Below are 12,106 nucleotides of genomic sequence, written 5' to 3' on the forward strand. Positions count from 1 at the left end.
AGTTTGGCAAATTCCAGTCTGGCTTTTTAATGATTTGCTTTCAACAGTGGTGTCCTCCTCAGTCGTCTTCCATTAAGTCCACTTTGGCTCAAACAGCAACGGATGGTGCCATCTGACACTGATGTACCTTGACCTTGGAGTTCATCTCTAATCTCTTTGGAAGTTGTTCTGGGCCCTCTGATTACCGTTCGTATTATACATCTCTTCAATGTGTCCAGGGAGGTTGGCTACAGTCCTATGGACCTTAAACTTCTGGATAATATGTGCATTGTGGTCACAGGAACATCAAGCTGCTTGGAGATGGTCTTATAGCCTTTACCTTTAACATGCTTGTCTATAATTTTCTGTCTAATCTCCTGAGACAACTCTCTCTTTAGATTTCTGTTGTATATGTTTAGTGTGGTACACACCATGATACCAAACAGCACAGTGACTACTTTTCACCCTTTAAATAGGCAGACTGACTGATTACAAGCTTGAAGACACCTATGATTGTAATTACTGGACACACCTTAGTTTTACATGTCCCTATGGTCAAATTATTATCAACCTTTTCTAGGGGTACCATAATTTTTGTTCAGGCCAGTTTCATTGATTTGTTTCATAAAATGCTTCTGTTGAATCACAATTCAAAAGCAATGTCTGATTTTCATTAAATACTTTTCAGTAAATTTTTACTTTTATCATTTTCAAGTCATATCAGTGACCATTGTGGGTTATTCTTTCTTTAACGGAAGGATATCAACAATTATTGTAACAAATGTATGTATACACAAGGGCATTCTTCCACGCATAAGATGTCAAAAATAATATTCTATTAATACACTGTAGCGATCAGAGGTGATTAAGAACTGTGGCTATAAAAGGAGAGTTGGCTCTTAACTGTGTCAGCCTCAAGATTCTGGTGCTGATTCACTTTTACATTCAGCTCTAATGAGTTTGATGAGGCAGAAGTATGAAGGCTCTGGCTTTAGGGAACGAATGAAACACTTTGTAACTGCAAACTGCACTTTCTACTGGGGCCTTTTTTAGAAACATGAAAGCAGCAGAAAGAGACTCCCTGCATCCACAGTTATGGCAATTGAGTACCTGGGCTTTCAGCCTGTGAATACCCTCTTTCGGTTGTTTACCACTGCATTTATGCACCTGCATATACAGCGTCTGACGTGTGCAAAAACTACTGAAATAAATGAAACAGCATAAATACTAAATGAGAAGATTCAGAGTGTTCTTGTGGTTAGAATTTGTTTAAAGGTACAGAACGAATGAAAGGTGAAAAGGAATTCAACAACATTTAAGAAGGAAATATCTGGAACTAGTGTTAAAGAGAAAACCTGCAGAGCAAAGGTTCTCAACCTGGCAGCCAGTCTGAATCATTGTGAAGTAACATTGTGGCTTCTCTATTCGCTGTTTCATTACTGTAAACTACTGAATAGTTTTACCTCATCAGAGATCTAAAATCTGTACAATTATAATAATTGAACTTTCATTGATCTGCTCATAACTCCTTCACATGTGCAATGTGTGACGAAGGGTCATGAGAGAACACAGTGTTTATAGCTAATTTATTCCTAAGTCTCCTTCTTAATGAGTCATGAGGTGGTACAAGAATATTAAATCTTGTACCAAATTGATATGTTTTCTTTATATAAAGGGTCTAAAGCTTGGTTTGAAATGAGTGTGCTCTGACAGAAATATGTCACTAACCTTTGTGTACCAATCAGAGGTGAACAACAAAAACATTTGCATCAGAATCTCACGGCAACTGTGAGGTTGTTTGCTCAGGTTAGCAAATCACACCACCTATCAAACCACAACCACACCGTCTGATGAAGCTGAATTTTTAACCTTTTGGGGCCTCTACACACTACTGATACTTTACTAGTTAGAACTTAATTTGTTTTCATACTTGTCTCCACTCTGCTGTGTGTAAACACAGCCAGCAAAAATGCATTTTCTTTTACAGGATCTTGTGCAAACGGTTTATTTTTGGCTAATTTTGTACATGAGACAAGTAGAGTAAAACCATTTGGATGAAATATCATAATTTTAAGCTTAGATTTGATAAATTTTCTGGAACTGCACACACATGTAGTTCAATGACTGTTGGAAAGTTGAAAATCTGATAAGTCCTCTATATCACAATTTCAGGCTGTGATAAATAGTGTAATTTTGTCAATTTTTAAAGATAACATGCTTTTCAAACCTGCTTGAGAGAGTTAATTGTTAAGCTCTTAGTAAATATGACCAAAGACCATTTTCTACTTGATAAAACATGTTGAAAATGATTTTCTTTCTTTAAATATCTAAAAGCTGCACCGTTTCTGCCAAGTTTCTGTCATCTTGTTCTTTTATAGGCCCTTTGGTCATTATTAGGTCCACTTGAGTAATACTTAGTTTATAACTCAGCACTGTAATGCCAGCTTAGTCGAAGAAAATTTAAATTTCCATCTGCAGCAGTGTGTTAGCTGGTATGGCTCTGGGCCTTCCCATGCATGCAGGGCGTCCCGAGGTAGGGATGGCAGCACCCAGGGTATAGAACAGAGCAGGCATCAGTGACAGCACATATGCATTGATTAAGTCAGCATGATGGCAGGAGGCAGGCAACAAGGTGACTTGGAGAAGAAGAAGCAGACAAAGAGCAGCTTAAATCGGGTGTCACGTATGAGATTCACCAAGAGGATGGCCAGAAGGGAATCAGCTGATGTGCTGGGATTGTGGGCTGAGCTTGACTTTAATTTTGACACCCAGGCTGCTTTTGAACACTGGCAGACCAGCATGTTTAACCGTCTGAACGGCAAGCAGTTTCTGGACATTTTTTGTTCCTATCACATTTTTTCTCACTGTGGATTGATTTTTTGCTGCAATATAAAGTCCTGCACCTCTATGGAAACAGCATAAGGACAGCTAGAAGTGTTTTGTAAAGTATGACACAGTTACACTGCCATAAATCATTAAAAAGAAAAAAACGATTAAATTCCAGTGATTATTTATTTTACAAAAAATGAAAAAATTTGGGATCAGCATGTACAATATATTGTGTAAGCGCCCTTAGGTGCTACCATTACTGATGAAAAAAATGGTGGCTCCACAAACTGTAGATATTTTATTACATAACATTTTACAATCTCAGATTTTTTCACACTATGTTGAATGTATCTTTCAGCAACATGCAGACAACTTGCTCTGCAGTATACTGTTTTTGATCCACACCCCATTTATTTTATTGCTCAAATATGTTTTATTTTCCTCCCTGAATACTATTTAAATTTTTAACATGTGGCTGTTAGTCACTAATGATTTTTCAGTTGTGCCAAGATGCACAAAAATTTAAGCCTTTTACAGAGTCTGGTACAAAAGGTACACTACCAGTCAAAAGTTTGGACACACCTTCTCATTCAATAGTTTTTATTTAATAATTTTTTACATTGTAGATTAATACTGAACACATCGAAACTATAAAAGAATACATATGGAATTATGTTGTAAACAAAAAAGTGTTTATCTTCAGTATTAATCTACAATGTAGAAAATAATACAAATAAATAAAAAGCATTGAATGAGAAGGTGTGTATAAACTTTTGACTGGTAGTGTATATTTTCATTAAAATTGTGAAATATGACATGTACAATAAAATTAGTTTGATTTAATGTCATAATCTTCTACAAGAGAGCAGATTGTTCTATAAAAGTCATGCAGAACATTACTACAGAATTCAAACAGAAAAACAAACAGAAAAAAATATGTTTTAAATAATGTTTCTCTACTGCATACAAGCCATAAAATGCTACTCATTTAATATTCATTCAACACTAACTAGAGTTACCACCTTGCAATAGTATACAACCAGTCAAGTTGCACTTGACAAAACACGACTTTAATTATTTGCACAGCTCTTTGGACAAAATGTCTCTTTGATTAAAATGATGAAGTGATGATCAAACAGGTCAACTTCACTGTCATCTTCTAGAAAACACTTTGCTGGCTGGTACTTAGCACCATAACTTTAACCCAAATCTAATCAGCTCATCCTTCAGTCCAAATGAAAATATCTGATGAAATTCTCTAAGGGTCCTCAAAAGAGTGTGCTGGACAACTCAAAGCATAATACATCCATCCACAACTATAGCAAGCGCAGAGACCTGAAACATCCAGCTACATATTTTTTTACATAACTCAACTATTATAAAATATAATATACATAATATTTACAGGCCACACTGCTGGATTATGGCAACATTGCTCATTACACTTAAATTGTGTTGACAAGCAGCCACAGCTGATAAACTCCACAAGACTGTAAAGCTTGAATAAAAAAAGACTGGCTGCCTCTGTAGACTTATTAAACCCAAATGGGGGTGAGAGTATGTGTGTGTTAGTAATGTTCTAACAACACAGAGTTAGCCTGAGGCTTCAGTCAGCTTTAGAGTAGGAGAGCTTCAGTGAATCTGAATGCAGCCACATTGGAAAGGAGGATTACTTAAGGACATATTCTATCAGGACATGCTGCTGCAAGCTCCCAAAACTAAACTAAAACTGATTTAGTTGTGAAATTAAGTACAGACATTTTTCCACTTTCTGTCTAGAAAACCACCCAGAAGAAAGTACACTAGAAATCACTCAGAAGCAAACTGAGCAATCTTAGTCAAAAACAGCAAATGCCAACACTTTGATTCATTGTCTGTATATAGAACTTTTCTGACGCTTCAGTCAGAAACTAACAGTCAAATAATGTTCCAAGTCATTTTTGAGCTAAAAAAACCCCCCCAAAAACTAAATTGCTTTCTATCATCATGGACAATGTGAAATGGCTGGATAATAAGACGCCCTGGTGAGAACTCAAGTAAGGGACTACTGTGAGTGTAATGCTATGTGTTTCTCAGAGACATGGCAACACGAATTATTCTGGACCTCCTTGTTCTGACAGATGGCTTTCAGAGTGTTCAGGAAAAAGTAATGATATGTCTGAGAACGGCAAGAAAAATGAGGGAAAGGTTTGCTGCTTCTGCTGCACAGTGTTTGGAAAACTGACATTGCGATATTTTGCATGCGATGCATATTGTGACATGAAAAATACAGGAATTTTTACCAGATACCTTGAATAACTCGATTTGGGAAAAAAAAGACTGTCTTAGAATGATTGTTGTGATTTTGTCAAGGAGTGCCTTTGCGGTGAAAATAAAAGAAATATTTTGAAAAAGGTGAAAAAAAAGCTGTTGGGAACCTTACTCATAACAAAATAAGTTTCTGCTTTGAATGTCACTCAGATCTGACTTTTGTGCTCATCATACAGAGCTTTGTGGTTCTGATTTAATTGGTCAAACAAATTAGCCATGTTACTTCGTGTGGTGGAGACACTGCTCACAGGGAAGCTGATTTGCTCAACTTTGTCCTTTCTGTAGTCTGTAGTATTTTTTGTGTGCAAAACAGGAGAGTTTCCTTCTCTGTGCCTCAAATAGTTCTATAAATAAATCCACATTTAAAACAAGCATCCCAACAAAATTCTGCTTTTCTAGGAGCCATCGTAAGCCAGAAAGATTATGTTTTCATGTACAGTTCACCTTAAAAATGTAGAGGAGTAAAAAGTATAGGGGTCATTCCAGAACTGGAGGACATTTAGGCTTAAAAAAATAAAAAAATAAACTTCCCTTTTTACAGTTTTCTGCTCCATATTCATCAATAATAGGGAATAAACTACCAGAGGCTGGATTGGCTCAGCTTTCCATCAACGGCAACATTTTTATTTCATGTTTTATTTGTTGTTTGCTAACCCTACTCTAATCATAATAACAGGGTTGCAAATCCATGCTAGTGTTGGCTTTTTCTCAGGAGCGGAAGCTACCGTAGATATTTAGAGATTCCATTTGGTCATCTTTGGGGTGGGACAAGAGAAAAATGGCATTTTAGGGGGAACTCCAGACTTATTTGGTACTTAAAAAAAACAATCTCAAACATCTTTTCTCCTAGTTTTTTTCGACTTGGTCTCAGGACAAGTACATTTACACAACTGCATGCTTTAGTATTTTGTACATCGATTATTTGAAATTTGATGGGTGGGGCGTAAAATGTCCTCCTATTCTGGAATGACCCATAAAGATGCATCAAATGAAAATAGCGGAAACTTACATTTACAGTGCAGAGGCTGAGTAAATGTACTTAGCTGCTCTCTACCTTTGACTATATGGGTAAACCTACCTGTGTCAGCTGTGCTCTCAGATCTTTCTCTCTGCTCTGACTCTCCTCTGTCAGGGTTTGGTAATCTTTCTTTGAACGCTCCATGCTTTGCTCCAGCTCTGAGAGAAAACACAAGGACAACATCAGCTGCAACCATAACAAAGAAAGAAGCAAACATAAAGCCAGTAGAAAGACATCAGATGCGTCTACCTTGCATGGTTTTTGCCGTCCTTCTGTTGTGCTCTTCAGCTGTCTCGAGCTGTTGTCTCTGCCGTGAAGAAACATCAGAATCAGCGTGACTGCCAGTTAATCACTTTCATAGCACACATTCCTGTACCTTGAGCTAACTGGGGAATAATGACGGTGTCCAGAAAACATGCGAGGTTTGTGGATGAAATGCTTCTCTTAATGAGGCCACTTTTACAATGCCCACGAGCAAAATACCTCACAGTGAAAGAGTAAGATTGGACAAATCTACAGTTACAGATAAAACCCTGACAAACGCACTTCACTGGAAAAATATGCTGTATGCAATTTTCAGCAGGCTTCACGTTTCAGTCACTTTTGACTCTGAGGGCAATATGACCACGTCTTGGTTTTCTAATGGTTCTATGGCATTTGTAGAGATGACACAGTTATGTGCTATTAAATTTGTTGATTAACAGCATGTTTATCTGCAACTCTTTCTATGATGGATGAACGTTAAAGTCATTTTAAGGCAAAAATACCCAGAATGCAGTCTTTTTTTAATACAAACACTGGAACTAATTAGCTTAATGCTTCAATACCAGACCAGTTATTTACTACATAAGAATTTGTCTTATCCTGAGGTAGAGTGAGACATTCAATCAAGGCTGACAGTGGAATGAAAATATGAAAAATAGAAGAGAAGAAATAGCTTTGCTCTACCCACTCTTCAAGAAAATCGTTTGACGACGTTAATTCCATTGATTGTTATTCACTGTTTTCTTCTTCTTCCACCAGCTAAAAAGGTTATGCTAACATGTTGTGGGACACATGTTCCATGCATAATAATTATTATTTAAAATATGCTGATTAAAAAAGAATTTCCCAGAATTCCAAGAGACATCAATGAAAAAATAATACCAAAAATGGAGATTTAAACTTCATATAAACTGTTTTATTTAAGAATCCATTTGGTCCTCGTCGGGGTGGGACAAGAAAAAAATGGCATTTTAGGGGGAACTCCAGACTTATTTGGCATTTTTAAAAATATTTTCCAACATTTTTTTCCCTAGATTTCTTAGATTGGCCTCAGGACAAGTACATTTGCAGAACAACTGCATGTTTTAGTATTTTGTACATGGATTATTTGAAATTTGATGGGTGGGACGTAAAATGTCCTCCAATTCTGGAATGACCCATATATATTTATACTTGCTATGACAAAATGTCATGCGTTACATGAAAGTGGCATCCAGCATCTGTCCATCCTGGGAGAAACAGCTGAGTGCAAGCATTTTAAAGGTCTCCACCACCACTCCCTCCTCTTGTTCTCATGAAGGCAGGCTTTGTGTGGAAATGTTAGCTGTGGCCTTCTTTCAAAGCTCTTTGTACTACGGCTTCTTTTCAAACCCTCGCATGATCATTTTATCTTTTGATGCAACAACTGTGAGTTTAACCGTAGAAATACTCCGTTCATGTTACAAAATAAAGACTATGTGCTTGCATGTCTTGGGCTTGCAGCACCATAACTGGTTGCATTGCAGCAAAAGTGGAGCGTTTCTTGCAGGACACCTCCGACTTTTTTCACAAAGTCTCACTCTATTTTATGTCAGACTAAATATGATTGCTGTTTTAACTTCTAAAAATATCAGTTTTATGTGCAGATTTGTATTCCATGTATTGATTATATCAAGAAACAAAACTTCTGTAATTTGTGTTTGTTGATTTATGTGCCTCTCTCAAGTGTTACTAAGTACAATAATTCCTGACACAGGCTACTTATGCATGAATATGCATAAGTAGCCTGAATATGAATATGAATAAGTGGAAAGATTAGTTCATCTACTTTTAAAATCTGACATTACAATAAAATTTTAAAACATTTTGACTGATTAGTGTAACTGTGATCAAAAGAGAACTAAAAGCGATGGAAAAACAGTTGAAATGATAAAGCTAAAAGTAACAGATAAATGGTTGAAATACTTACGTAAATATTATAGAAACAATCAATATAGAGAGCTGCAATAATTTTCATGTAAAAAGTACTGGTGTAAAGTAAGATGAGCTTACAATCAACCAAAGCAATGAATCAAAAAGTTTAATAGTGAGCTGGAATGATTTGCAACTTAAGGAAATATGCATATATTTAACAGAGAAATGTTTAAAATAGTTAGATAGATTAAGTAGCAATAGTAACATGAATGTAAACTTTACAAAACTGACTTAAACAATGACTATTAATTACCAGTTAGGGCAGTCAGTTTAAAGACAAATCAGGTGAACGTTTATGGAACATGACAGGTGGTGCTGATGAAGGCCTGTATCTGAGAGGCCTCTAAAGGGATGTCTGACAAAAAGGTTTATGAATAACCTTCTTAATACGCAGTTTACTGGAATTACAGTTTGAATCTAACTCACTATATATCCATGGCTGATTTTTCCATTAAGGCTGAGGATAATTATTTGCTACGCTAGAATTTTATGTGGTTGGCTTTCCTTATTTTTTGTGTATCATTTGTACTTTTGTGTCTCAAAGGATCTAAATTAAATAATAATAAAGGCTGATTGCAGCCAATGTGTAAACTTGTCCAAGATCCCTGTCTGAAAGAGGCTTTGCATGACAGTAAAACCCAAAAAACAGTATTATTATTATCCTTATCTTCTTTAAGAATGTCATATAACAATTTTTCCCTACTGTGCTGATTTATGATGAGTTTTTTTCCCTTCTTACCAGACTGGTCAGCTGCTGTTCCACAGAGGTCTTATCTTGCTGTACAGACTGAAGCTCTTTCTGTTTACTCTCCAGGTCGACACTCAGCTCACTGATCTGATGGGAACACACAATATAGAATGTATGGAATGTATAGCATACACATGTACATCTGAGTAAGGCCATAAATTATTCACTGTCACAGGAGCAACAACAAACCACACATAGGAAGGACCGTTCCCAGCTAGAATTGTCATTTATCACATTAACAATGACTAGACTGTATTTCTGATTCATTTAATGCTATGTTCATTGAAAAAAAATGCTTTTCTATCAAAAATAAGGCCATTTCTAAGTGACCCCAAACTGTTGAATGGTAGTGTATATAGTTGGTGCAGCTGAACAGAACATCAGTGCTTGGAATCCTCTGGTGCTTTCTACAAACCTTCTTCTCCTGAGACTGAACCTGAGCCTTGAGGCTGCTGATCTGCTGCTGCGACAGAGACGCAGCGTCCTCTTTCTGCTGGGATGCCCGGAGCCTGAGCTGGAGATCTGCCACCTCTCTCTCCAGTTCCATGATCCTGGAACGCTCCGACACTGTAGCCACCTGCAGCACAAAATGGAAAGAGATAGGATGAGGGCAAAGAGGAGGCAAAAGATTAGCCGTGGTTGTTTATTATTAAATGATCAACAATCTGAAACCCAAATATATATACATTACAGTTATATAACAAAGGGAAAACCAGTTTTGGAGAAGCTGGAATCCGTAACTGAACACCCTGAACCCCAGAACTTGTCGGTGGGTTTAAAACGCATGCTTACAGCATTTATCAAAACCAGAACTTTCTGAACTTCTCATCTGTGACGCGCTGTAAGGCTAGTTGTTTTCCTGCTGACCTAAGCTAACTGGCTACTTGACACAGCTATAATGCTATAAATCATTACAAAAATAAAACAACCAAGGTTGATTTTCTTAGAAAATTTGTTTTACAGAAATTGAAAATAAAATTTAAAAAAAAACAACTGAATCAACACAAGCGATACTTGTCCCAGTGCCCACAGGGTGGCAGGTTAACACTTGAAAATTGGACCCTACTTACATTTTTATTTGTTTCCATACTTGTAATCTCTCTGCTCCATGTAAACACAGCCTACAGTTCACCTGAAAAATGACAGAATTTTTGTTAGGTGACTGTTGTTCCAGCTATTAATAGCTTCACGGTTGCACCAAGGAGAGCAGAATTGTTAATTTTTGTCAGAATGTAGTTGATTTGTGATTACTGATTAGTGACTATTTATATGAGACATAGAATAAAGACCTTTTGATGAAATATTATGATTTTAAGCTTAGATTTGGCTCAATTTCCCGGTGGAACAGTACGTCACAGATGAGTTGTTCAAGGACAACTGGAAAGTTCTTTCAGTTTTCACAGTTTCTGGTTCTGATGAATGATGTCATTTTGGTGATTGATTTTGGTGATTGTTTTGAAGATAACGTGCCTTTCAAACCTGCTGGGACGTTTTGGGATTCAGAGAGTTTACTTTTCTTTCAAAGTGGCATATTGTGGGTTTTGTTTTTATTTTTTTATGGGACTAGTTGACAGGGGAGAAAATGTCAACTAATGCCAAAAGCACAGGCATCTCCAAACTATATCTTTCCATAAACTGACATGTGCACATGCACGTTGTTCAGTGTGATAAACCTGGATTATTAAGGAAGTTCAAAGCAGATGAGATGTTTATGTCCCTATGTAGGATCTACAGACAATCTGCAGTGTTCCTGCCCTGCAGTTCCTTCAGTATAAGCTGTGTAGCAATATTAAACCTTGTGGGGAAAAGCGCATCACTCAGTCCTGCAGAGTGGACTGCGAATGCCAGCATTACCCTAGTGTCCTCTAAATCCCTCTGGAGTTTTTCAGCTTTGGTCTTTTCAAATAGCAGGCTCTGCTCAAGCTCCTTTATGTGGGCATGCTCCAGCCTGGTCTGCGTCTGTTAGTAAGAGAGAGCAGGAAGAGAGGGAGAACAAACACCAATGCAACACTGACATGCCAGCCATGTGCCACAGACAGACAGAAGACAGGACTTTTAAGAGAAGAGCAGTAAGTAAGAAAGCACTGATGGTTCCCAGCATTTCAGTTACATCAGCTCAGTCTGCTGTTTGAAATGTTCTGATCATCTCTCAGATTCCTCAGATCCTTTTGTTTGTGCACTTGAAGGAGACTGATTCAGCCAGTAATTCCTTTCAAGAGTGAGAAAGATGCACATGCAGAGGAGTGGAAGATGAAAGCTTTCAAAAACAGGCATGTGGATGAGAAGGTGACAAGAGGATAGTAAGTGCTGCAGATGAGTAGAAAAATCTGAGTAGAAGCGCAAGTGAATTAAGCATGAATGAATAAATAAAAGAAGCAGGAAGGAAGATGAGCATGAACAAGAAGGTAAATGAATGATTTAAAGAGTGCAGGAAAAGGAAAAAGCTCAGGCAGAATGACTGATTTAATCAACTCTTCTTCTTTTATGAGGAAAATAAAAAGCAGTGCTTCATAAAAGAGAAGCAAAAATAGCCAGAAACTATGCAGAGATGAAGAAGATTGAACTAAAATGACCAACAGAAACTTGTAAATAGGACTGGTTTGATAGTAGACGTGCTAATACAGTCTAACTATTCATCTAGTTTGTCAATTATTCAGACAAGACTTTCATTAAACAAGCTTGATAAGTGAGAAACAGACAGCTTGGGTTCATAGGAGAGAGAGCAGATGTTTAATTGACAGTCAGATTATGTAACAACAGGTTACCTCCAGGTCTCCTTTGGTGATGCATGCCTCCTCGACACGAAACTGCAGATCCTCCACTTTTCTGTCAAACAGGGACAATAATGAACCTCTTTCACCTCACAACTAGAAAACTTATGTGGATTAACACCTTGTTCAAATCCATCAGAGCAATAAAGTTGTACAGATTCAGTGTAGGGCTGAAATGATCTGATATTGTCAGTAAATGTAGAATTGGATGATTTTAACAACCTTGAACCAACA

The 12,106-nt window shown here is 37.1% G+C and overlaps 1 protein-coding gene across 2 annotated transcripts in view; it reads right to left on the bottom strand.

Annotated features, from left to right (window-relative positions):
• The window catches only part of clip1b (CAP-GLY domain containing linker protein 1b), a 57,473-nt gene that overhangs the window by 33,131 nt on the left and 12,236 nt on the right, over positions 1–12,106 (bottom strand). The window contains exons 9-14 of one of the 2 annotated variants that reach the window (XM_023276788.3): positions 11,867–11,927; positions 10,956–11,060; positions 9,517–9,678; positions 9,093–9,188; positions 6,386–6,443; positions 6,197–6,294 (exon numbers count right to left, since the gene is read on the bottom strand). In XM_023276788.3, coding sequence (XP_023132556.2) covers positions 6,197–6,294; positions 6,386–6,443; positions 9,093–9,188; positions 9,517–9,678; positions 10,956–11,060; positions 11,867–11,927 — 580 coding nt within the window. The remainder of the gene's footprint in view (positions 1–6,196; positions 6,295–6,385; positions 6,444–9,092; positions 9,189–9,516; positions 9,679–10,955; positions 11,061–11,866; positions 11,928–12,106) is intronic. The other variant, XM_023276789.3, reaches the window with a different exon arrangement.

Source organism: Amphiprion ocellaris, chromosome 17 (assembly GCF_022539595.1).
Source record: "Amphiprion ocellaris isolate individual 3 ecotype Okinawa chromosome 17, ASM2253959v1, whole genome shotgun sequence".
In the NCBI taxonomy this organism is placed as follows: Eukaryota; Metazoa; Chordata; class Actinopteri; family Pomacentridae; genus Amphiprion; species Amphiprion ocellaris.